The sequence below is a fragment of the Neofelis nebulosa genome, chromosome 2, assembly GCF_028018385.1.
Source record: "Neofelis nebulosa isolate mNeoNeb1 chromosome 2, mNeoNeb1.pri, whole genome shotgun sequence".
Lineage (NCBI taxonomy): Eukaryota > Metazoa > Chordata > Mammalia > Carnivora > Felidae > Neofelis > Neofelis nebulosa.
Genome location: NC_080783.1, coordinates 126725650 through 126752185, shown reverse-complemented (window position 1 = coordinate 126752185; position 26536 = coordinate 126725650). Strand labels below are relative to the sequence as shown.

The 26536-nt window shown below is 37.9% G+C and overlaps 1 protein-coding gene across 5 annotated transcripts in view; it reads left to right on the top strand.

Moving 5' to 3' along the window:
* Nucleotides 1-26536, top strand: part of RAP1A (RAP1A, member of RAS oncogene family) — a 79050-nt gene that overhangs the window by 45420 nt on the left and 7094 nt on the right. For 2 of the 5 annotated variants that reach the window (XM_058716215.1, XM_058716213.1), the window contains exons 2-6: nucleotides 12595-12625; nucleotides 16972-17040; nucleotides 20173-20229; nucleotides 22523-22663; nucleotides 24274-24417. In XM_058716215.1, the coding sequence (XP_058572198.1) occupies nucleotides 20200-20229; nucleotides 22523-22663; nucleotides 24274-24417 (315 nt within the window). In that variant the 5' untranslated portion in view covers nucleotides 12595-12625; nucleotides 16972-17040; nucleotides 20173-20199. Of the gene's footprint in view, nucleotides 1-12594; nucleotides 12679-16971; nucleotides 17041-20172; nucleotides 20230-22522; nucleotides 22664-24273; nucleotides 24418-26536 lie in introns of all 5 variants that reach the window. The other 3 variants (XM_058716211.1, XM_058716212.1, XM_058716214.1) reach the window with 2 other exon arrangements.

Sequence of the window (26536 nt, the reverse complement as noted above, 5' to 3'; positions counted from 1 at the left end):
ATACCTTATTTAGAAAATATGGAAGAAAATACTCAAAGAAGCTAGAAGTTTGAAGTAACTGTTTTAAGTGAAGGGGATACAGAGACTGCTTTTTTGTTTTTTTAAGCTTTTCAGTAATGCCTGCTAATACTCCTAATTAGCACATAATGCTTTTATCTTAAGAGAGAGTAAGAACTAGGTATTTTGCAGAGGAAACCAGAATGATTACAGAATTTGAAACTTTAGCATTTGAAAAAAGAAATAAGGCTGCTTTTTTAAAAAAGAGGATGTGTGTGGGGGGAACAGCTGTTTTCAAATATTTGAGGAATACAGACTTCAGAAAAGGAATTCTCTTTATCCTGTTTAGCATCAAAGGACAGAGACCCAGTGAGTGGCCACTACTAAGAAACAGTGGTGTAAAGAACATTCTAACAGTTAGATTACCCAGAAATGGAATGGACTATTTTGTGAAGGTAGAGTTCAAAGGGCTTAGATGACCTTATCTAGAGATGTTTGTAGAGTGAGTTGCCACAAACGAAACCCTATATTTCAGGCATTCTGTTGTTACATACTCACTTCACAGTATGTAAAACAAGAAAAGGTGGGGTAGCTGGGTAGCTCAGTCAGTTAAGCATCCAACTCTTGATTTCAGCTCAGATCACGATCTCATGGTTTGTGAGTTCAGGCCCCATGTTAGGCTCTGCGCTGACCTCACAGAGCCTATTTTGGATTCTCTGTCTCCCTCTCTCTGGCTCTCCCCTACTTACTCTGTCTCAAAAATAAACAAACATTTAAAAAGAAAAAAAAGGCGCAAGGGGTGCCTGGGTGGCCTCAGCCCTTAAATGTCCAATTCTTGATTTCAGCTCAGGTCATGATCTCACAGTTGTGAGATCAAGCCTCCACTTCGGGCTCTGCGCTGACAGTGTGGGACTTGCTTGGGATTCTCCCTCTCTCCCTCTTCCCCTCTCCCCCTTTTGTCTCTCCCGTTCTTGTGCTCTTGTGTTTCTCTCTCTCAAAATAATTAAATAAACTTAAAAACAAAGGACAAAACCAGCTATTCATACAACATGTAAGATTTGCTGCATGGAAGTTACGTTTATTGTTTTCCAAGCCTTACATGTGTCATCTTAGACTTTATAAAATAAGCTTTTATCATTTGTGGTTTACAGACTAGGATTAGGAAGACTTCTTTTTATTAGGACTACTGATCTGTTTTGTCTTACTCTTACTATCTTTTGTTTGCGTTTTGTTCCAGTTGTTTATTTTTCATTTTCTAACTCTGGTTGAATTGGTCAAGTCTTTGTCTATTTTTCCTCTAGTGATTCTTAAATTATGTATAATGTAGTTGTTAACATTACATTTTTCACATTTAGATTTATATTTTTTCAATCTGGAGAGAGAGAGAGAGAGAATCTTTTATTTTCCCAAGCAAGAGAAAAACTTCAACATGCCTTCACTTTTCCCTACTAATTCCTCTCAAACCAAAGTGTAGAGATAATCACGAAGTTTTATTTCCAGGTTTTTAAACATATTTTACAGTGATCATTAGACTTCTAACCACAGTTTTTACTGATTTATTTGCTTGCCATGATTTCTTGTTCTTACGCCTTTTGATTTCCTGAATCATTTTCCTTGTTTTGTTGGCATACCTCCAACAAATAAGTTTTGATATATATTTTTTGTCGCTTAGTTCTAATTGCTTACTTTCCATTTTGATTTCTTCTTTGACCTGTGTATTTAGAATTGGGTTGTTTAACTTACAAACATTCTGATATTACGTAGTTATATTTTTATATTGATTTCTAGTTTAATTCCATTGTGGTTAGTATATATACTCTGTGTGATTTCAGTTCTTTGAAATTAGTTGAGACCAGCATGGCCTTACTAGTAAATGATCTATGTGCACTTGAAAAAAAAAATGTGTCATTTGCAGTTGTTGGGTGTGGTGTTCTATATATAACTATTGGGTTAAGTTGATTCATCATTTGGTCAAATCTTGTATGTATATCATTACCGTTTTTATACTTTTCTATCAGTTGCTGAGAGTCATATTAAAATCTAATCATGATTGTGTATTTCTCTAGTTTTCCTTTAGTTGTGTCAACTTTTACTTTATATATTTTGCCTTATGTTTTAATTTTCATTTTTTCCCTATTGAATATTTATGGAATTAGGGAGTGGCTCAGCTGGGTGGATCTGGCCTAAGGTTTCTTAAGGTCTTGCAGTCAGAAGGTGGCTGTCCGGGATCGTCCGAAAGTCTTCTATATTTACAGGTCTAGGGGCACTGAAATAGGAGGGCTGTTCAGGCAAGTCTGTCTCTGTGGTCTCTCCAAAGTGGTGGCTTCAGGGCAGCCTGACAGCTCTGGACCCATGCCTGGCTCCCAAAAGAGAGATCCAGGAGGAGGCTCTGTTCTGGCCACCCTTTCTAGCATCAGAAGTCAGATAACACTTTTGCTATATTTTGTTTAGTAAAGCTGCCCATATTCAAAGGGAGGGGAATACATTTTTCCTCTTTAGAAGCTTTTTAGGATTTTGTCTTCACTTTCAGTGACTTGAATTTTCAACTACTATATGTTCAGTTTTGGATCTTTTATTGTTAAAATTACTATTTTTGGCATTCATTGAGCACTTTAAATCTGAAGATTTCTGATTTTCTTAATTTACTTCTGGAAATGTCTTTCTGTTATTTCTTCAGTTCTTCTGTTTCTGGACTTCCTGTCAGATGTAGCTGGTAGAACTTTGAGATTTATCTTTCTTACCTCTTTCTTTCATACCTTCCATCTCTCCGTCATTTTGTGCTGCGCTCTTTGGGTAGGTTCAGTATGTTGGTTCACTGACTTGCTTTTCAACTACATCCATTTTTCTCTTCAGCCTGTCTACTGATTTTTTTTTTTTTTTTTGATGATCATATATTTTATTTCCTAAATCTCCAAGTGTATCTTTTGCATAGACTTGATAATCTCAGGAGTTTCTTTAGGGATATTTCATTTATTTCACAGTGTTTTATAGATCCTCTTAACTCTGTTTTCTTTGGTTTTTGTTCTTTTGATTGTGGAATTCTTGTGATGTTCTTGTGACGGTGATGCCTCTGTCAGAATGTTTGCCTCATCTATAATTGTCTGCTCCTCTTGAGAATCCCTATGACCTCTTAGTCTATTTATAAGAGCTTATCTCCTTTCATTGTAGAAAGGGGTAGGAGTGCTACTGGGGATATGTACCTGGTTTTAGACTGTGAAGACTAATTTATAAACTTCATTTACAAGTATGTGACGTCTTATCACTTTATCCCTATATCCTACCCCCAGAGTGCTAATCTTGAGAAGAACAAGAGGAGAAAGTATCCAGGAAGAGATTCTTGCATTGAGATAATAATGTGATTTTATGTTACAAAAAAAGTTGAATTTCCATTATGATGTACTATGAAGAACATTGTTTTTTATTTTAGAAGATTAAATCTTACCATGATTTCCATATTTATTCACTACCCCCCCCCCACCCCTTTGTGTGGTCAGTTGTCAGTTTTAAGATATTCATGGCTTCTGTAAATATTTAAATATAATCAATAATATATCTACTTGTTCCTTAAGGTAAAAATTTTTTTCTTCAAAATTTCTCATCACAACCAAATTTCCTTAAGTGAATTTTGTTTTGTAGGTTCGGTTGTATATAGAAGAAACTATTTCATCTTATAATTAATTAGTTTATATATTTAAAAACTGAAACAACAAAATTGGGATTGATTTGTGTCACAAAGACAGTCAAATTATGTTATTTTGTGAAACTTAGAGGTAGTTTTGCTGAAGGAAGAATGGAAAAATTGTTACATTATAGCTTGGACTATAATGTTAGGAACTCAAGATTGACTTAAAATTTAAACATAGCGTAGTGTTTATTCTTGTGCTCCTTATTCGTCAGTGAATCTTAACCAGAGTGAGAAATTTTCTGGTGCTGTGTTGGGAGTGCAGGGCACAAGAGATTTCCATAAAAAGGCATGGGATTTGCTTGGAAGAACATAGTGGTTTTCTAACTTGGCAGTAATGAGTTAGAACTAACCCCCTTTCAAAAGAAAATATTAATCCACATTATTCCTTATTGGGTATTTGTGTGTGTGTGTGTGTGTGTGTGTGTGTGTTTGTGTGTGTGTGTGTGTGAGAGAGTGTGTGTTATCTGAGCTGTATTATTTTTGTATTTGCATGTGTGCATATTGTATACATTCATGACCCATGGTATTTGTTAGGTATAAAGAAAATTTTCTGTACATGGAGTATTTTTGAAAAATGGCTTTGCGACTTGAATATCTTACCGCTTGGGTAGAGGAATAGGGGCCAAATATTTTGTTGTTGCAGAATACCCAAAATAATTTGGCCATGTCTGAGCGCTTTCCTCAAATTCTGTGGACCTAGGAGGCAATTTGGGGACTATAAATTAGTCTTGCTATATTAGGATTCCCTCTTGAAAGATCCACATTTTTGGATTAGAGATGATACATTTACATCTTTACAGCAGTCCCCAGCTAAGAATCACCAGGGGCCTGAGAAGGGAGTTGCAGTTAATGTAGATTTGTTTGCATGAATATATGCTCTTGTGTTTAATAGTCAAGGTTAAAAGTAGAGGGTAGGATAGAGGTATAGGATGATTAGTGTTCAGCACAAACCACTCCTAAATCACATTTTCCTTAAGTTCCTGTCCATCTACATAGATGTGGTCCTTTCTCAGGTCTCAATTCTTTAACTTTCTTCTGTTTTCACTGAATAAATTCTCCTTGGTTGATTTCATCTGCTGTGATTTCAACTACTAACACTTCTTAAAACAATTCCGAAATCTGTACCCTCTAACCCTTTGGTTACTACTGACCTTTCGGACTTGGATTTTTAACTATCATATGTCTCTACCTGCTTTTCTCATAGAAATCTCAAACTTAATTTTGGGCAGGAATATTAACTTTTTAAAACTCCTTTTAGCCACCCAATTTGTCCAGACTTAGATCTCTAGGAGTTATCCATGATTCCTCTTCATTCCCCTAAATAATGACCTCGTGGGACTCAGCTATGGAGGCCTGTCAGTTTCACCTTCGGAAAACTATAGTCTGCTTTTCAGCCCTAGTGCTGCTGTGCAGACGTGTATCATTTCCCACCTGAGCTATTTCAGTAGCTTCCTGACTATTCTCCCTGCCTCTGGTTCTTTCAGTCCATTTTACATACTGTTATCACTTATCTTTCCAGACTATATATCTGACTGAATTACTTAAAAAACAAAACAGGTTGCTGTTTTCTCCCCACTGCTTACTAGATAAATTGTAGACACTTACATGGTAAGTTCCTTTGCAAGCATAACTCAGGCTCTATACCCTGCTCCGTTTTCTGTAGCTTGATTTAAAACCCTGTGTTTTGGCCACACCCAGCTGTGTGGTATTCCCTGGATCTTGTGTATTTAGTGATTTAGAGTGTTTGCTCAAGCTGTTTCCTCTGCTTAGAATGCCCTTCCCTACTTACCTGGAACATTCCTATTCAGTTTTTCACTAAGTTCTTATGTAACCTCCACTGAAAAACTATCCTGCTCTCTCCTCTGTTCCTCCATCCTTCCCCCACCCTTTAATCTCCACTGTGTAATAACGTTGTTCACATCATATTGCAGTTGTTTATTTTTTCTCCTCCACGAGTTCCTTGAGGATGGGAAACATTTTGTGTCCCTGGCACCTGGTATAGAACTGGTACCTACCTGGGAAATACTTTGTAAATGTTTGTTGGTTCAGAACAACAATCCTAACTGCCACCATGTCTGTCGCATAGTCTACTATAATTTATCCTTACTGTGTTTCTTGGTCAGTAAGGGCTGCTGGAACCAATTGCCTTGGACTGGGTGGCTTAAACCAGAAATTTATTTCTCATAGTTCTGGAGGCTTGGAAGTCCAAGACCAAGCAAGGCACTGAGAGATCAGGTGTCTGAGGACCTGTTTCCTAACTTTCAGATGGCTGTCTGTATCTTCACTTGGTGGAGACAAAGAGAAGCAAACTCGTGGGACTCATAAGGACACTAATCCAGTTGTGAGGGCTATGCCCTTATGACCTCATCTAATCCTAATTACCTCCCAAAAGCCCCACTTCTTAATACTATCACATTGGGAAACCCATTGTTTATAAAACTATGTATGTAACTGGCATTCTGAGAAATATTCCTTTTTTCCTCATTGGATTTTCTTAAATTAATTCTGTTGAGCTATAATTTACATGTAATAAAATGGTTTTTTTCGGGGCACCTGGGTGGCTCAGTTGGTTGAGCTCCGACTTTGGCTCAGGTCATGATCTCACATTTCGTGGGTTCAAGCCCCGTGTCGGGCTCTGTGCTGACGGCTTAGAGCCTCGAGCCTGCTTCAGATTCTGTGTCTTCCTCTCTCTCTCTGCCCCTCCCCTGCTCACACTCTGTCAGTCTCTCTCTCAAAAAATAAATAAGCATTAAAAAAATTTTTTTTTAATTTTTTTCTTTTTAAATTTTTAAAATTGTATCTTTTAATTTTAATTCCAGTATAACATTCAGTGTTCTGTTAGTTTCAGGTGTATAATATAGTGATTCCACAATTCTGTATATTACTCTGTGCTTATCATAAGTGTTACCCCTCCCCACCCATCTCCTCTCTGGTAAACCATCAGTTGTCTATATTTAAGAGTCTGGGTTTTTTGGTTTTTTTTTTTTCTTTGTTCATTTTATTTCTTAAATTCCATATATAAGTGAAGTCATATGGTATTTCTCTTTGACTTATTTCACTTAGATTATACCCTCTAGATCCGTTCATATTGTTGCAAATGGCAAGATTTTATTTTTTATGGCTGAGTAATATTCCATTGTACACGTTTATACCACACCTTTTTTATTCATTCATCTATCAATTAACACTGCAGTTACTTCCATAATTTGGTTAGTATAAATAATGCTGCAGTAAACATAAGGGTGCATAATTCTTTTTGAATTAGTGTTTTCGTGTCCTTTGGGCAAATAGCCAGTAATGGAATTACTGAATCATTTGCTAATTTTCCGTTTTCCACAGTGGCTGCACTAGTTTGGATTCCCACCTGATAGTGCATGAGGGCTCCTAAAATGTACCTATTTCAAATAAGATTTGATAAATGGAAACACCTAGGTAACCACCACTGTAATCAAGGTAGAGATCATTTCTATCACCCAGAAAAGTTCCCTTATGCTCCTTCATAGTCATCACCCCTGCCCTACCACCGCTGTCCCCAGGTAATTTTTTGGCACTATAACTTAGTTTTGTCTTTTCTGGAATTTTATATAAGTGGAATCATACAGTAGTCACTCTTTTGTGTATGTTGCTGGGTGTGTTTTAAAGATTCATATCCAGGGGCACCTGGGTGGCTCAGTTGGTTGGGCATCTGACTTTGGCTCAGGTCATGATCTCATGGTGTGTGAGTTCGAGCCCCACGTCAGGCTCTGTGCTGATACCTCAGAGCCTGGAGTCTGCTTCGGATTCTGTGTGTTTCCCTGTCTCTCTGCACTCCTACCCCCTCGTGCTCTGTCTTTCTGTCTGTCTCTCAAAAATAAATAAACATTAAAAAAAAATATTCATATCCATCTTGTTGAATCTTTTTATTACTGAATAGTAGTAGTATTCCATTGATTGGATATACCATAATTTATCCATTCACTTCTTGATGGATATTTCGGTTGTTTCTAGATTTGGGCAATTATGAACAAAGGTAAGAGTTGACATTCATATTTTTCTGACTTGACTTACTCAAAAGACTATCTCTTACATACTGAATTACTTTTGCCCCTATATTAAGTGATCTATTCCTGTGTAACAGTTTAACACAGATCTTACTGGGATTAAACCAACAATAATCATTTATTATCTTAGTTTCTGTGGATCTAAGGTGTTTCAGAGTGGCTTGACTGTAAGGTTCTGATTCATAGTATCATGAGACTGCAATCCTCTGAATTAATAAGTAAGACTTGATTAAAACTGTAAGATATACTTCTGAAGGTGGCTCACTCACATGTTTGGTAAATTGTGCTAGCTGTTGGTAGGGGTCCTCAGTTCCTCTCCAGTTGGGCCTCTCTGCAGGGCTAGTTAAGTGTCCTCATGACTTGGTGAATGGCTTACCTTGGAGAGAATGATCCCAGAGACCATGGTACAAGCTGCAGTGCCTTTTGTGTATTTTGCCGATTGTGTATTTTATTTTTTTAATGTTTATTTGTTTTTGAGCACATGCTCGGGAGAGAGCAAAAGCCAGGGAAGGGCAGAGAGAGATGGGGACAGAGGATCAGAAGTGGGCTCCATGCTGACAGCAGAGAGCACCATGCGGGACTCGAACTATGAGAGCATGACCTGAGCTGAAGTTGGACACTTAACCGACTGAGCCACCCAGGTCCTCTTGTTGAGGGTGTTTTTAAGATTCATCCATCTTGTTGATGGATGAGGAGCTAATCTTAGAAATCATATATGGTCACTTCTGCCATATTCTCTTGGTTGGAAAACCAGTCTTAGGAGGAAACTACACAAAAGGATATGAATACTGAGAGGGAACAGTTCTAGTTACGAATACCAAGAGGCCAGGATCATTGTGTGTGTGTGTGGGGGGGGGTATCTTGAAGGATGAGTACTAGAGTCCCTTTATCAAAAATGAACAGAATATGTATATCCAGTTTTATGTCTGGGTTTAATTTAGTGCCATTGATCTGGTTGTCTTATGCCAATATAACAGTATCTTTATTACTGTAGTTTTGGATTATGTCTTAAAATCAGGTAGTGTAAGACTTTTTTTTCTTCTCCATCTCTGTTAACTGTTCTGTTAACATTTTCAAAAAAAAGGTTATAGTCATCTTACCAATTTTTACAAAAAAGAAACCTGCTGATTGTGCTTGCACTGAATCTGTAGATCCAACTTGGAGAGAATTGACATGTTAATAGTAATGTGGACACATCTTAATATAATATGGCATGTCTCTCTGATTACTATGTCCTTAATTTCTCTGAGCCATGTTTTGTAGTTTCAGTGTATAAGCCTTACACGTATTCTGTTAAATTCATCTTTTGAGTATTTTATGTCTTATTGGATGCTATTTTAGATGGTATTTTTAAAATTACATTTTTCAATTCTTTGCCTGTATGTAGACATATGATAGTTATTATTTTTTGTCTCAACCTTTTATCCTGAAATCTTGCTACATTCACTTATTAGTCTGGTAGCTTTTTTGTATATTCTGCACAGGATCATGTTATCTGTGAATAAAGACAATTTTCTTTATTCCTTTTCCATAGTCTAGACCCTGCTATTTGTGGCTTAGAACAGTGTTGAATAGAAGTGGAAAGAGCAGATGTATCAGTAGAAGAAAAAGAAAAACTGTATAATACCAATAGGTGCAGAAGAAATATTTGAAAAAATCTAACATCTATTCCTGAGAATCCATATAAATGAAAGCTCTTAAGAAAGTAAAAGTGTATAAAGAAGATGTGAAACAAAAAAGTGTAAGTTTGATTAGAGTAACCAAAAATGCTGTTTAGAGTAGATAAGGATTTATAATCTAGGGCCTCCAACATTTGTATACGAAAAAAAATCTTTATTTTTCATAACTTCTGAAATTAAATTTAATATTTGTTTCTATTTTGAATGCAGGCAGCAAACCACAGTAGTAATATCAGCAGCAACTGTGACTTTGTCACCAATAAATATTACTTTTAACTTTCCATGTATCTTTAAAGTTTCTTTTTTAAAATATTGATTGATTGATTGATTGATTGTTAGAAAGTGCATACATAGGCCAGGGGCAGAGGGAGGCAGAGAGAGAGAGAATCCCAAGAGTCTCCACATACCCGCGAGTGGCCTATCTTATAAACCATGAGATCATGACCTGAACAGAAATCAAGAGTCAGGTGCTTAACCCACTGAGCCACCCAGGTGCCCCTAAAGTTTCTTTCTTGAAGATAACATATGGTTAGGTCTTGCTTTCTTGACTTTGAATTGGAATGTTGGAATATTGGAATAGATGATTTACATTTATGCGGTTGCCTTTTAATTGTATTGTTCTGTAGGTTTTATATTTGTCTCATCTTTGTTCTTTTTGCTTGTTTGCATTATTTTCTGCTGTTTTTTGAATGAATCAGAACCCCCCACCCCACCCCACCCTGGCTGCTCTAGGTTTTAGAGTATGCATCTTTTAACATATGACAGTTTATCTTCAAATAGTATTATACTACTCCACATATACTGTAAGAACCTTGAACAGTATACTTCCAGTCCCCTTCCCTTTTTGTGCTATTATTGTTAATACTTTTTACTTCCACATGTGTTGCAAAACCTTGTAGTACATTGTTACTAGTTTTGCTTTAAGTGGTCGAAAAAGTCTTGTAGATTTACTCTCACCATTTCTGGTACTTTTTATTCCTTTAGTAATCTTCATTCCTTTATGTAGATCCAATCTTCCATCTGTTATCATTTTCTTCCACCTGAAGAACTTCCTTTGCTTTTTATAAGTGTGTACTGGTGAACATTTTCCCCTCGCTTTTCCTCTTTCTTTACTTCTTTTGTTTACTTTGTCTCCCTCCCTCCCATCCTCCTTTCTTTCCATCCTTCTTTCCTTCCTTCCTTCCTTCCTGTCTATCTATTTGAAAAAAAAAAAAAGCTTTATTTCACTTTCATTTTGGAAGAATAGATTCATTGTATTTAGCATTCTGGGTTGACCATTTTTTCTTTAAGCATTTTATTTTTATTTTTATTTTTTTTAATTTTTTTTTTAACGTTTATTTATTTTTGAGACAGAGAGAGACAGAGCATGAATGGGGAAGGGTCAGAGAGAGGGAGACACAGAATCTGAAACAGGCTCCAGACTCTGAGCTGTCAGCACAGAGCCCGATGCGGGGCTCGAACTCACAGACCGCGAGATCATGACCTGAGCCAAAGTCGGCTGCCTAACCGACTGAGCCACCCAGGCGCCCCTCTTTAAGCATTTTAAAGATACTCCATTTTCTTTTGTCTTGCATAGCTTCTCAAGAAGTCTACAAATCTTCTGGGATTTCAAGTGAATTGCCTGTTTTTCAACAAGGAGAACTTTAAAAACAAATTTTTTTTTCAAGTTTTATTTATTTTTGAGAGAGCACGAGCAGGGGAGGGGCAGAGAGAGAGAGGGAGACACAGAATCTGAAGCAGGGTCCAGGCTCTGAGCTGTCAGCACAGAGCCTGACGTGGGGCTTGAACTCACAGACAGTGAGATCATGACCTGAGCTGAAGTCAGTTGGTTAACTGACTAAGCCACCCAGGCACCCCATGGGAGAACTTTTCTGATCAGAACTTCAGTCTTTCTTAGCACTGTGGTTCAGCTTTTAAATCCCTGTTTATTCTTTGCCTTTACCTCATGGAGTTTCATCCTGCATGCTGTGATTAGTGTTTGGCCAGAGACTCAAGTGAAGCCCTTTGCAGATTCCTAGAATTTTCTGTACCTGTCTCCCTCTTTTTGATATACTTTCTGGTCTCTGCTTGGTTCTTCCTCCCTGTACCACAGTCTGAAAAGTGCCTTCAAGCAGAAAGCCAAGACAGATGTAGGTCTTACTTTATCTTGTCCCATCTCTTAGAAATCACAGTCCTATACTGCTTATTGTCAAACATCCAAAAAACAGTTGTTTCATGTATTTTGTCTGTTGTTTTAGCTGTTGACAAGGGGATGGAAAGTCCATTGATACTCCATCATGGCCATTGGAAATTCTTTCCTGCCCTTTTACCTTTTAGCATAACTGGAGATAAAAAAAAAGTTTGTATTTCTTTTCTTTTTTTTCTAGCAATTTGTGTGTTATGGAGTATATTGCTAATACCTACCTATAAAATTTTAACAATTTCATCAACAATACTCTTTCATATCCTAAGTATTTTCAAGGTAACATTTTACATGGTTCACCTGTAATAGAATAATGAACAAAACAGTATATGAATCACTGTATATTTTAAGCAAATTAAATAGCATATACATTAAAGCTCATGAGTGAACTTTTCTTTTTTTTTTTTTTTTTTTTTTTTTTTTAACATTTTTTATTTATTTTTGGGACAGAGAGAGACAGAGCATGAACGGGGGAGGGGCAGAGAGAGAGGGAGACACAGAATCGGAAACAGGCTCCAGGCTCCGAGCCATCGGCCCAGAGCCTGACGCGGGGCTCGAACTCACGGACCGCGAGATCGTGACCTGGCTGAAGTCGGACGCTTAACCGACTGCGCCACCCAGGCGCCCCATGAGTGAACTTTTCAAAAAAGTATGTTACGTCATTTAAACAGTAGCTTTGTAAAGAATTGGGTTCATGATTGTAATTATAAGACAACTACTAGTTTTAATCACCTTATTTTCTGATCACTCTTGGAAGTAACATGAACAGACTCGAATGACTTGTGCCTAGTCAAAGATGATCTTTAATGAATTAAAATGCCTGATAGTAGTCATTACAAACTTAGGTTAGAATCTTCATGGTTTTGCTATGTAGCCTGTCTTCTGCCTGATGACCTTAAGGGAAAAAGCAAACAGAATCCAAAATACCATATTATTTCATGTAACATTTGTACATTCTTAGGCTATTCTTAGCATGTTTATTGATCTTTGTGGTTTTTTTCTTTTTTCCAGATTGTCAGTATTTAAACAGACCACATCATGCGTGAGTACAAGCTAGTGGTCCTTGGTTCAGGAGGCGTGGGGAAGTCTGCTCTGGTAAGTTAGCCACCTAACTCTAACTTAATTAGCATAGTATAGGAAGAACATTGATATTTGCTTGCCTTAAAACTTTTAGTCACTAATGAGAAAAGGTGACAGTATTTTTTATATGCCTAGTATCTGTCTCATAGGGGCCGGGGATTCATTCAGCAACCACAGATGTGTAGTTGTAAACTAGTGGCTCACTCATTCTTTCACTTACCCAGTATTTATTGACTACCTACCATATGCCGAGCACTAGTGAGTGGGATTCAAAGAGGAATAAGATCATTCTCATTTTTTAAGGAACTTACATTCCAGTAGGGGAGACTAATTATTTCAGATACCGGTGGAGTAAGTCCTACCTACCTAACCCTCAGCCCAGACTTAAGTGAAACAAAGGGTATTTTTTGTATACATGCTGTATTTATTTAGTAAGTATTGAGCTTATATGATGTCAGATGCCAGGGTTACAACAGTGAACAAAAACAGTCACAATCCCTCAGAGCTTATCATATAGTGGAGGAGACATAAGAAATACACAATTAAACAAAGAACTACCTTATTATAATTGTGAGAGATACTTTGAAAGAAAAGTACAGACTGTTAAGAGAGACCCCATGACAAATGAACTTAAATTAGCATTTGAATAACTAAGGTCATAATTGCTGAGGCAGGAGTGAACTGGAAGGAAAGTAGAGGGAAATGAGGTGAGAAGCAGGGGCGAGACCATGACTTGAAGACCATGTAAGAGCTTGAAACTTATTCCTAATGACAGTGAGAAACCATTGAAAGTTAGTTTTATTTTTTTGGACGAGAGGGAAGGGGTTATTGACAGAATTGGATATATGTTTTAAAGAGAGTACTTTGCTATGTGTGGAGTGACTTAGAAGAGAGGCCGAGTGGACACAAGGAGACCAGTTGGGAGTTAATGCCAAACCCCAGATTAATGTTTGTGGGAGCTTACATTGGGGCCATGGCAGTGAAGAAGAGAAAAGTAGATGTTTTGAGAATTAAATAACTTAGTGCTGGTTTGATGTGAGGACTAGGAGAGAAGGAGCTGTTGAGGATGACTACCATAGTTCCAGTTGAGCTACTAGTTTTATGGATGGATCCTTTAAGTAGAAGGGAAACACTGGAGAATGAGCAGATCTGAGCGTGAAAATCAGGAGTCATGTCACATTTGATATGTGAGATGCTAAAGTAAATACATCACATAAGAAATTGGGTCCTCAAGATAATAGCTTAAAGGAGAGACTTGTGATAGGATTTGGGGTGCCATGAATATATCAACAGTATTTAATTTCATGAGAATTATGTTACTCTTAGCAATGTAAATTAGTACCTCTGAGGTGAATGAGGATATCTAATTTAAATGCGTAGAACTTTCAATTCAGCAAGTCTCTTTAGATTTCACATATAAGTTCATATGTACAAAATAGCATGGTCAAGGATGTCTACAGTAACATTCTTTATCGTGGTAAGAGTTTGGAAACCACCTAAATGCCTACCAGTATGGGCTGGTTAAATAAGCTTTTAATACTAATGTTTTGAGTAGAATAATACAGAGCTATTAAAAAGAACGCAGCGGGTCTGTATATACTGATAGGTAGTGATATGCAAGATGTATTATTTAGGGGTAAATAAGGTAGCAAGCAGTGTAGACTACCGTTTGTGTTTATAAAAAAAAAAAAAAACGGGTGAGGGGGAAGATAGTATAAAATGCACAGACTATCCCTGCGAGGTAGAATAAGCTTACAGATGACATACTGGTTACTTGGGAGTGGAATTGTATAATTGAGAACAAAGGAAGGTAGGTAGGGTTGGTCACCACTGCCTACTCTTTTGTGTCTTTTGTATTTCGTCCTATGTTCATGAATTACCTTTTCAAAAATAAATAAAATGATCAAAAATAAAAATCGATAGGAATAAATGAGATTGTCTAGGGAGAGACTAGAGAAAGAAAGAGCTCAGTACTGAACTCTGAGTACCTCTCAACCTTTAAAGAGTAGGTAGAATTGAAGGATCTAGCAGAGAAGAGTGTATGTTATACTTAAATGTAAAGAGTGGATCTCTACCTGACTGCTCAGAAGTCTAGTAGAGGAAGGAGATGATATAGGAATATGGAGGTCGCTGGGCTTCGTGAAATCAACTTCAGTAAGGTTATGGTGCTGTAAGCGTCCTGAGGTGGGTTGAAGAGTACATGAGAGCTGAAGAAATAGAATCACCATTGTAGATAGTTGAAAAAGTTTGATGATGAGAGGGAACAGGGAAAGGGGTCGGGGGAGGGGGGGAGTGAAGCTAGAGGGGTCATGGAGTTCAGGGGAATATTTATTTCAGGGTAGGAGATGGTAGAGCAAATTGTGTGCCGGAGGCAATAAGCTTATGTGGAAAGGAAAATAATAGCCCAGGAGAGGAAGGGAATCATTGTCACAGGTGTCAAAAGTTCAGAAATAACAGAAGTAAAATTAATGAATCATAGAAGTAGTAATTAGTTTATTGTGCACACACCAGAAAGACAGTTTCCATACCAGACACCTTCAAACCAGAACACTGAATGAGGCTGAGGGTATATTGTTATAAAGCAGCTTATTGTGTGAGAAAGCAGTGGCTGTTTATTCTTCACAGTGACTGGTTATAGTGTTAGAGTTTTCTTCAATGACTGAAAATTGGTTAGTGGTTACCTCATACCCACCTTGGGATACAGTTGTAAGTTTCGCTTTTGATTTCCAGAGGCATAAGCAAGAAATGATCCCTAGGTCAATTTAGCTTTGCTAAATAAACTAAATTAAGCTTTGTTTGTATGACCGAACTGGTTATTATCTGCTTAGGGAATTTTCAAGGCTGGTCTCCGTTTTTTATTTTAACCCAGAAAGGACAGTAGGTAAGGAAGGAAGAGGAGGGTTCAGTAGAAAAACTACAGGAATAGAATAGAAGTCGGTATGGATGAATGAGCTGTCCCTGAGAACTGAGAGGATGAGATTCAGAGCAATGATGAAGGATTGCTTTAACAAGAAGGACACGAAACCTGTGAGACTGTTTCTCATTTTTGCAAGTCTCTGACAATGGCTTATAGAAAGCACTTGGGTTCTCATACCTGCTTCTGCATCCAGTGTCTTGCTATAGCATATGTTACATACCCGTGGGAAAACTCCACTGTAAATTTATGAGACAAGGAGAGTATGTCATGGTATTATGAGATACTTTTTTTCTAATCATCTGCTCTAGACCATATTTTGAGAACCTCTGTTCTAGAATAAAGGATTTAGGAAGTTTTCCGTATTTGAATTATATGTAGTACTAAGAGGATGAGGTGATTAAATCCTTGATAAAAATAATAAAAGATGAAAAAAAAAAAAGAAAAAAAAATAATAAAAGATGTGGTGTAATTCTGTCTTGAGTCTCTTTTGAAGAACAAGAGCTTAGGAGAAAGAAGTTTGAAGTTTACTGTATTTTGGTTCATCTGTTTAGCTCAAGCTACACTAGTGCATAATTAAGTGTAGGTGACCTCAGGCCATATTCTTACCCTTCCTTGCTTTTAGGCAACAATATACCAGACCCGGTTTTAAATCTGTCCAGGCAATATTTCACAGCCATCTTCTGTACTTTTTATTTACCACATGATAAAATACCTCGTTTCGTAAGTCTGTGTTTACAGGAATCTTAGAGAAGTAGAAAATCTGAAAAAGATGAGCAGGAAGTGTTTCCAATGAAAAAAGGAAGTCTTTGGAATCAGGAAGATTGTATATTTGAATCTCAGCTGGCAAACGGGAAAAATAACTACTTCTGGGGAGAACGTGAAATTCGAATGAGACTGTGAATTTAATAAATTCAGTGCCTGTAAATTTCTTTTTCTCTTTCCCCCACAATTAGAGAAACTGTTTTAAGGTTCTTAAAAATTTAGACCCTTTTGTCTCATTGCTTTAAGGGCATGAGATAAAAGTTACTATAGATAATGCGAAGGAATATTAGCTTAAATACTGGTTAATTTTCATTTTTTCATAAATTAGGAGGTATGTCCTTCTTATTTGTATCTTCATTGTATTTTGAAACTTAATATAGTTTCACAACATGAGTTGGCAGCAGCCTTGCTGACGACTTTTAATATGAACACCTCCCTTCATAATGTGCCCTCTTGGTTGTGGATGTATCCTTGTGTTAGAAAATAATGAGACTTTACATCTGCATGTTTACCCAGAATTTTCACATAATTTCATTTAATCTTTGCCACTTTGTAAGGGTGTAAGTAGCATTCAAGAGTAGTTGATTTTTCTTTTAAGTTCTTAACTTTTCTCTGCTTTTTTTTTCTAGACAGTTCAGTTTGTTCAGGGAATTTTTGTTGAAAAATATGACCCAACGATAGAAGATTCCTACAGAAAGGTAAAATGTGAAACTTGTATACGCATGCTTACAAATAGTTCCTTAGGGCTTTAAAACTTGATCCACAGAACTGGTTTTTAAAAATAGTTTTTGAGAAGTGATACAGATGTTCTGTATCTGGTTTTAAAAATTTCACCAAGGGGCGCCTGGGTGACTCAGTTGGTTGAGCGTCTGACTTTGGCTCAGGTCATGATCTCGCAGTTTGTAGGTTTGAGCCCCACGTAAGGCACTGTGCTGACAGCTCAGAGCCTGGAGCCTCCTTTGGATTCTGTGTCCCCTCTCTCTCTGCCCCTTCCCTGCTCACTCTCTGTCTCTTTCTCCCTCCCTCAAAAATGAATAAACGTTAAAAAAAATTAAAAATAAATAAAAGTTTCTCCAAGACAGACTATTTCTCATAGAATACTACTTAGCTACAGAAAGCTCCGTGTTTGGTTACTGGTGAGTAAGGTGTTCTTTAGTGTGCACATTTTCCTGTTTTTTTGTTTTTTTTTTTAATTATTATTTATTTATTTATTTTACCGTTTATTTATTTTTGAGACAGAGAGAGACAGCATGAATGGGGGAGGGGCAGAGAGAGAGGGAGACACAGAATTGGAAGCAGGCTCCAGGCTCTGAGCCATCAGCCCAGAGCCCAGTGCGGGGCTCGAACTCATGGACCTCGAGATCGTGACCTGAGCTGAAGTCGGACGCTTAACCAACTGAGCCACCCCAGGCGCCCCTTTAATTATTTTGTTTAAATGTTTTTTTGAGAGAGAGAGAATGCATGCATGCAGGCAGGGGAGGGGCAGAGAGAGAGAGAGAGAGAATTCCAAGCAGGCTCTGTGATGTCAGCACAGAGCCCAGTGCTGGGTTTAATCCCATGATCTGTGAAATCATGACCTGAGCCAAAATCAGGAGACAGATGTTCAACCAACGAACCCACCCAGGAGCCCCGGGGTTTTTTTTAACGTAGCAAAATTGCATAGGAATATAGGTATATTTTTGACAACTCTTTTTTGTGAACTAAAATTAAGATCACTTTTGTGCTTGAAATTATCCAGTGACTGAATGTTTTTATTTTTGTTTAGTTTTATAGTAACTTTCAAAGAAATTTCATCTTTAGCAAAAATTAGATACAGGATTCTGTATGATACTGTAATGGTGGGTACACGTCATTGCACATTTTCCCAACCCATAGAATGTACAACACCAAGAGTAAAACCATAACATAAACTGTGGACTTTGCATGATAATGATGTCTGTATGTAGGTCCATTGATTTTAACAAATGTACCACTCTGGTGTGGGAGGCTGATGGTAGGAGAGGCTAGTGAGGAGCAAGAAGAAGGGTATATGGAAACACTGTACTTTCTGCTCAGTTTTGTTTTGCACCTAAAGCCCAAGTTCTAAAACATAAAGATTATTTAAAAGGAAGAAAAAATAGTCTTGACAAAAAATACTATTTTATTTCATTCTAAGACTAGAATTGTGGGGAATTTTCATAACTTTATTTCCCAAGTATGTTAAGGAGGGAGGCAGGAAATTAAACGTACCTTTCAACAAAGTGGAAAGGATTGAGTTGTTAGATGTTATAGAATTTACCTTTAATAGTGTTATAAGTTTTGTTAAATTAAGTAAGCTCATCCAGCCATACTGGCCAGAGCAGTTTCATTATCTGCAAGTTGGAAATAAACTTGTGTTCTAGATACCTTGAGAAACTGCAGACCTCATTCATTATTCATTGAGCATGCCCATTTACTGATGATGCCGATTATGCCACATTAGTCCCGTTTAGTGGTAGGACAGTGAGTTTGTAGCACCAAGCGGTGCTTCTCATCAACCCCTGATCTGACACAGAAGCATTTAAAATAGGCCTTAAGGGGGCGCCTGGGTGGCACAGTCGGTTGAGTGGCCGACTTCAGCCAGGTCACGATCTCGCGTCTGTGAGTTCGAGCCCCGCGTCGGGCTCTGTGCTGACGGCTCGGAGCCTGGAGCCTGTTTCCAATTCTGTGTCTCCCTCTCTCTCTGCCCCTCCCCTGTTCATGCTCTGTGTCTCTCTGTCCCAAAAATAAATAAAAAACATTGAAAAAAAAAATAAAATAAAATAAAATAAAATAGGCCTTAGGTTAATACGTTCATGTTTAGAAGATAGTGTTGCAATACTAAAATTTCCCCCAAACACGTTGCCGCCTAACGTTGTAACTACAAACAGATCTGTACCTAGAGTTCTGAAGATTTAACACTTTTTTAAATCCCTTCTTGATTAAAAATTTTCTGCACAGTTGATAGTTCCTGCTGTCTTTAGTCCAACCTTCTTTTAGGTTATAAAACACTGGGGAACTACAACTCAGTATATAAAATTTCACCTAATGCACACAGCTTTTCCAAAGAAGTACCTTTTTCTTAAAGTCTTGAGGACTATATGAGTTCAGTGTTACTCTTTTTAGCACCTCTGTGTTCCCCTTACCTCTTTTTTTTTTTTTTTTAAGTTTATTTAGTTTGAGAGAGCATGAGTGGGGGAGGGGCAGAGAGAGGGAGAGAGAATCCCAAGCAGGCCCGACGTGGGGCTCTGTGTCACGAACTGTGAGATCATAACCTAAGCCAAAATCAAGAGTCTTAACTGACCACTTAGGTGCCCCTCCCCTTATCTCTTAAATTAAAATTTTCCAATGTATTAAATTTAGGGTATATTTTAGTAAAACTTTAGCAACTTGAACGTGGTAAGTTGGCTGAATTTTCTTTACTCTAAAATCTTATCTGTATTTTGAGCTATTTAATACTTTTTCTTCAAAGATCATATAAATATACGTATTTTTATACATTTTTATTTCTGTCAGAACTGTACCTATTGTAATTTTTCTTAAACAGAGAATATAACCATTGCCTTCTAATAGTAACAAAAATCATTACTCAGTTTACAGTGGTCAGAAACTATCTAAACTCAGCATTAGCGGTCCTGCTTCTGTAGTATTAATAGAACATGCTTGAGACCTCCTGCTCTTTATTCCACTAAGTCAAGTCTCAACGAGTATAGCAAACTCCTGGAGAAAGGCTTTGTAGTTGTTAATAGGTACTTGGAGTGAAGAGGTGGCAGGAAAACAGACTGACATTTTGATTTGATAATACTTTTCATTTTTCCTCCCTTCTCCAACAGCAAGTTGAAGTAGATTGCCAACAGTGTATGCTTGAGATCCTGGACACAGCAGGAACAGTAAGGATGTTTTCTCTTTTTTTGATAAATTTTAGTTAGTGAACAGATTTTGTCATCTGAATAGTTCCTCTGAGTAAAGTAAAAGTAATTACTCTGATTAAGAAGAAATTACCTAAAGGTAGGGCTTCTTAGATTTTCTTACAGCTGCTTCCAACATGTACTTAATACCCACGTATCACTCTCAAATTGTATGTCAGGTTTACCTCCCAAATGTGTGTGTTGGGTATCTTCTCCCTATATGGAGGTAAAGATTACCCTATTACTGCTTTTAACAAAAGATATTTTAAATCCAGAATTGTAATTAAGGTAGGTATTTCTCTGGGTTCATTCCTACCTAAGGTAGGAATCTGTCTCTTGGCACCATAGTCACTATTTTTTATCAGAATTGTTTTTGCTTTTTTATTAGCATTTTAACATTCCAAGGGGCTGGTGACAGAAAATCTGACAAAAATCTTCAGGATTATTTTGAGCCTCATTTTTCTCCTCTTTAAATGAGTATTGTATAATGACATTAGTATATCATAGCATGCTTATAATGATCAAATGAGATAATGATTATAAATCACTTGGCACAATGCCTGTTATGTAGTATGAGCTCCAAGTATTTGCTTTTATTTTCATTGCCTTCCTTTGTCATCTCCTGTATAATTTTGTTAGTAATTACTAATGATTTCCTGTTATACTGCCACAAAAGAATGCACACATTAAGCGATTTTTTTTTTTCTCCATATACATATATATAGACTTTCCCTGTTAGGCAGTTCTAAGCTTTAAAATGGATGCTATTCTTAAATGTTATAAGTTGTTTAAAATTTAGCACAAATTTTCCAAACAATTTCGTAGATGATAAAGTTTCATGTCATTAGGAAAAGCATGTAAGTAGGCTGGAGCAGTTGTAATACTAATTAAACTGTATGTTTCCATTCTTTTGTGGGAAAATGGGTCTTGATTCCAGGAGAAAGCTTGGGATCGTTAGAACTACATCTTTCTTAGATCTGCTGACTCACTGTCTCCCCCTTTTGTAATTCCATCTCCCCAGTTTCCTTAGCTTCTGAATCAGCAGTCATTCCCCTGTGTTCCCAGACACCCCAAAAGTTAAAGAATACTTACCCCATTCATCACCTCCACAAGTGTGCGAGGATTCTTTTTTCTTCCTCTTGTCCAAATTAAGAAGTTCTTTACCGGAGATATCTTTCTCCAGTATCTTAGTTGTCTGTGTCCCCAGTGCCTTGCATGAAGCTTGGAAAGTAGTTGATGTTCATTAATCGTGTCCCAGATTACTCCTTACTCCTTGAAGATTTTGGCTCACTTTCTCCATCGCTGCTTCAGTTAGAATTCTTGGTGATTTTAGTATCCAAATAGAATCTATATGGCATTATAGATGATCCATTTCCCTTGGCCTATCAGTGTCTTTTCTTTCCTTTTTTTCAACCGACGGAGCCACCCAGGTGCACCGGTCTATCAGTGTCTTGATCTCCGTGCTGCTTCAGCCATTTACGCCCATGGTCTTCCCTAAACTATGTGATTACCAGTAACTGTGACACAGCCTTCATCTTATTTTCAAGCATCCCTCTCTCCACTCACCACCTCTTGTTTTTCCTTCTCACTTCCTTTTATACCTTCAACTTCCCTGGAACCTGCAGTACGTTTATCCCATCATCTTTGATCATCCTCATATCCTGACCCCCTTTTCACATCAATTCAAGTCTGTGGTGGACTGTCATTATTCATGATCTGCCCTCTGCATGTATCCTCAGCTCCCTTGGACTTTTCAGCAACCTCTGACTCAGTTGATCACTATCCTCTGTGCAAATTGTATTCGTTCGGCTTCCAGGAAGCAACACTTGGTTGGCTTTCTCCCTCTCTCGTTGGTTAGTCCTGAGTCTCCTTTCCTGATTCGTCTTCATCTCCCAACCCCTTAGTATTGGAGGCCCTAAAGATTCAGTACTTGGGACTTCTCTTTTCTAGCAATACTTCTTGGAGGTCATCTTTAGTAGCATCAAAATAATTTAATTAGGATCTATATGTAAAAGGGACCTACATACAGTTTTCTGAATGACAGAAAAACCGTGCTAAAGTGGTTTAAGATCGCCCTTCTGGTTTCTAGTCATGTAAGTAGGGAACAAGAACATTCACCTCAGTTTCTAGAAATTGTAAAATAGGTCTTAGGTTTCCTATCATGATAACGTGTAGGAAAAATTCAGTAGCTCACTTTTGTGATTATTCTGATATAAATTGTTCTAGTATTCACTCAAGAAATCATATTTATAATTGCACTTTTTTTTTATTATAGGAGCAATTTACAGCAATGAGGGATTTGTATATGAAGAATGGCCAAGGGTTTGCACTAGTATATTCTATCACAGCTCAGTCCACGTTTAATGACTTACAGGACCTGAGGGAACAGATTTTACGGGTTAAGGACACAGAAGATGTAAGTATATTTCTCTCTATAAGACATACTGCTCTTTCTCTGTGGCCAAATAAAAAGTGTCTGTTTTTCTGTTAAGAGGATTTGGAGGGTATCTACCACATACCTAAAAGAGTCCCTGTGATCAGAAAATTTTTACAACTTTATAAATTTACTTGCAAATTATATGCTAAGATAGTTAGAAAAGGAGGGCATGTATGGTAAAGTGCTCATTGTGCTGTGTGTTAATAAATGCAGTAGGCAAGGAAGAGGAGTCAGAATACTTGGTAGAAGAAGTGGGGGACTCGAGTTGAGCTTTGAAAGGTGGTAGTTATGTCAGAAACAGTGTTCAGAGAACATTAGTAAGAACCATAGTGGTATGTTCCATTTCTAAAATTCTGTTGGTAGTGTTTACTTACAGTGTTTTCCTTTGAATTATGTTGAGGATTTTCATTAGCTGCATTTTTATATTTTGTACATTTTATTTTTGTTATAGAATTCTTATTTGATGAATGGCATCATTGCTGTTGTACCTTTTTGCAAAGATGAAATACATACTTTACATGTTTACCTCAGTTTTGAACTACAGAGAGTTCCTTTTCGGTTGTCTAAATTGGGATATAAAATTTCATGTGTACCTTTCTTTCTGTTTTCCTGTGTTCTCTCTCATTATTAATGGGAACATATGCACCTGCTCAGGACCTCAACTTTGGGTAATACTGTAGGCGGAAGGGATTTCTACCATATGACTCATTACCAACCGTAACCTAATGAATAGTTCTCTTCTTTGCCATGACTAATTTATCGAAGAGACTTCTGTTTTCGTAGGCAATTACATGCAAATCACTGAACTCTGGTAATGTGAACCTCTCTATTCCGTGTAATAACTGAAAAAGATGGAGCTGTAGGTCTAGTATGTTTCGCCTGACTTGTGATGATTGTTTGGGACACAAGATCCACATGTGCCTTCAGTCCTTTCTTGGGTGTAGTGTCCATCACCTCACAGATGACTTTGTTCTGTGGACACCTTTTATCTAAGGACGTTACACAGTTTTGTTAGCGACTTGTTTAATTGGCAGTTGGGACAGCATTTCTGGCATGGGGAGAAAGGAAAGGCATAGCTGCTTCGCGGCTGTATTTTTATTGTTTGTCCTTTTTTAGCATCTCACCTAAACTGGTCTTCAGATCTGGACGTCAGATACAGAAGTAGAACCTGTCGCTTGGGTTGGTCTTGCCACTACTTCTGGTGTTCGTTGGACCTGTGAGGTGAAGCACTTAAACCACGCTTAGGACCAGTGGAGACATTCTTCTCTGTATTGCAGGAGCTGCCTTTCCCTTCAGATTTTTGTGCTTGGAATTCAGCTATTAGTAGTAGTCCACGTGACACTGTTGCGATTATAGCCTTAAAATAATTTAGCAAGTGAGCATAGTAGGGTCTCTTCCATATTTTTCCTGTCTCTTCTCCCTCCATCTACCTTCTTTCCCTCAATACGCATACAGTACATATTATTTCTTTAAGTACTTGGTGAAGCTTACGATCCTAATTAATCCATTTCAATTGGTGACAGGTAGTTGCTTACTTAGAAGAGTAACAAGTATGCTAGTGCTCATATTATGTTTTGTCCTTCCCACAGGTTCCAATGATTTTGGTTGGCAATAAATGTGACCTGGAAGATGAGCGAGTAGTTGGCAAAGAACAGGGTCAGAATTTAGCAAGACAGTGGTGTAACTGTGCCTTTTTAGAATCTTCTGCAAAGTCAAAGATCAACGTTAATGAGGTAACCTACATCTGCTAGGCAGCACAAACAAGTGCCTTTTTAGTTACCTTTCTTTTAAGTTAACAGCCAAAACCAGGTTTTTTGAAGAAAAAATTTTGTTCTAAGCAGTCTTGATTCTGTCAGTCTATACAGAACTCTAGGTAATTGCTAGAAACCATATTCCTTCACTTGCATAACATCACTTTGATGACTAATGAGGACACTTACGTTTACCTTATCGGCATAGAGAAAGTTTAAGTTAAACAATGTGTTTAAAGTCCCACTAAGCTTCTGAATGATATGCCAGAAGGTGGTAGGTGAGAAGTGTCATATTACCCTTGTATTGTAACAGTTACCTATGCACATATGTGTGAAGAGGTTGTAAAGTCAAGTAGGAAAATACAAAAATCAAAGTAGTTATTGAGCTTATCAACTTATGTTATACAGTTATTACCTCATGGATATCACAGAGTTGGGTGTTTTGAGTCCTGCTTCCCTTTGGTTTCTGACTCAAAAGGAGGTTTTGGGAGCATGGATATGGAACTGTAGTTCACCCAGTCATTGAGGCCTGATACAGCAGGTGCACAAGGCTTTTTTTGTCCATGACTCAAGCTTTCCACTATCTTGAGAACATAGCTGTGACAGGAATGCTTAACAAGTACACCCGCCTGCCTGGGTGTAAATCCAGTACCCTACTGGATCCCTAAAAGATCAGCCCAGGTCCACCTGCCCCCACCAACCAACCAAAATTTAAGAGATTGTCTTTGCATCTGTTAGTTTTAACATAAGTTTTTTTAAAAAAACAAAAACAAAAACCAGAGTAGGCTTCTTTCTTCCACAGTAGCGCAGAAGTCTTCACTTGCCAGTTTGCTGGTCATTTGTGGCATCACAGGCAATCAGGCAGAATTCAGTTCACTTACAACATGGGTTGAGAGTGCATTAGGTTATCTGCATCCTGTGCGTTTGCTATTCCTCTCTGGCCTTTGCTTCTGTAGGTCACTTTTCGTTGACTTAATATTATTATAGTTGTGGACTACTGTCTGAGTTTTTTTTTTAATATTTACTTATTTTGAGAGGGAGAGTGCAAGCAGGGGGAGGGGCGGGGGGGACATTGACAGAGGATCTGAAACGGGCTCTGTGCTGACAGCAGAGAGCTCTATGCGGGGCCCAAACTCACGTACCGGGAGATCATGACCCGAGCTGAAGTAAGACACTCAATTGATTGAGCCACCCAGGAGCCCCACTGTTGTCTGAGTTTTAAAATGACTGAGTTACTTTCAACATCTGACAGGCAAAAAAATTAAGCTTGCTGCAAATCCTGTTTTCAAATAACCAAGAATGTCAAAGCTTGCTCTTACAGGTAAAACCAATTTTTATAAGCACATAAGAATTGATAAATTTCATTTTTTGTGTGCCTCTGTGTCTGGCAGTGTGTTAGGCATTGGGGTAGTAGTCATCCAGACACTGTTCCTGCCCTAAAATTTACCTCCTAGTGGAGAACAAGTCCTAGTGAGATCTTCACCTGTCATTTCTTTTTCACTGCCAAGTAAACAAAAAGGAAGTATGATATGCTTTTAGCTTCAGCTTTCTCTGTTGTGGAATTACAGCTTCACAGATGTTATTTTGAAAAATGTGGCTCATAAAATTTTAAGTTTTAGTGCAGTCTTTTCTCAAAAAAAGCACTTTGAGATAAAAAGCATTAGGATTGATGCATGAGCTTGGATAGGGAAACAGTAGAGCAGGGTCACCATCTGCAGGATGATTGGTCTTAGGGATCTGGCTCCTTGCTGTCCCTGTTCTCGCTCTCACTGGTACCTACCCACCAAGTTCATAGGGCTCAGCTGGGGCTGGGTTGGGCCAGGGTCCAGTGAGCACAGCAGACAGGAGGTGTTCCTTACCTTTTAAGCATCCCATGTTTGTGGGAACCCCCGTGCCGCTTGCTGCACCTCTCTCTGGGTGCAGTTTCCAGTGCAGCAGAGGTCCTTTTTCAGGACAGTCTTGTTCCAGTCAGCCCTCGACGTGAGGCTTTATTAGACAAAAATGGAAGCAGTAAAACAGAATGGAATAGATTAGCTAGTTTAAGGATCTTAACTCTTTTGAGGGACATACAAATTTCATGCTAGAGTATAATGTTTGAGTT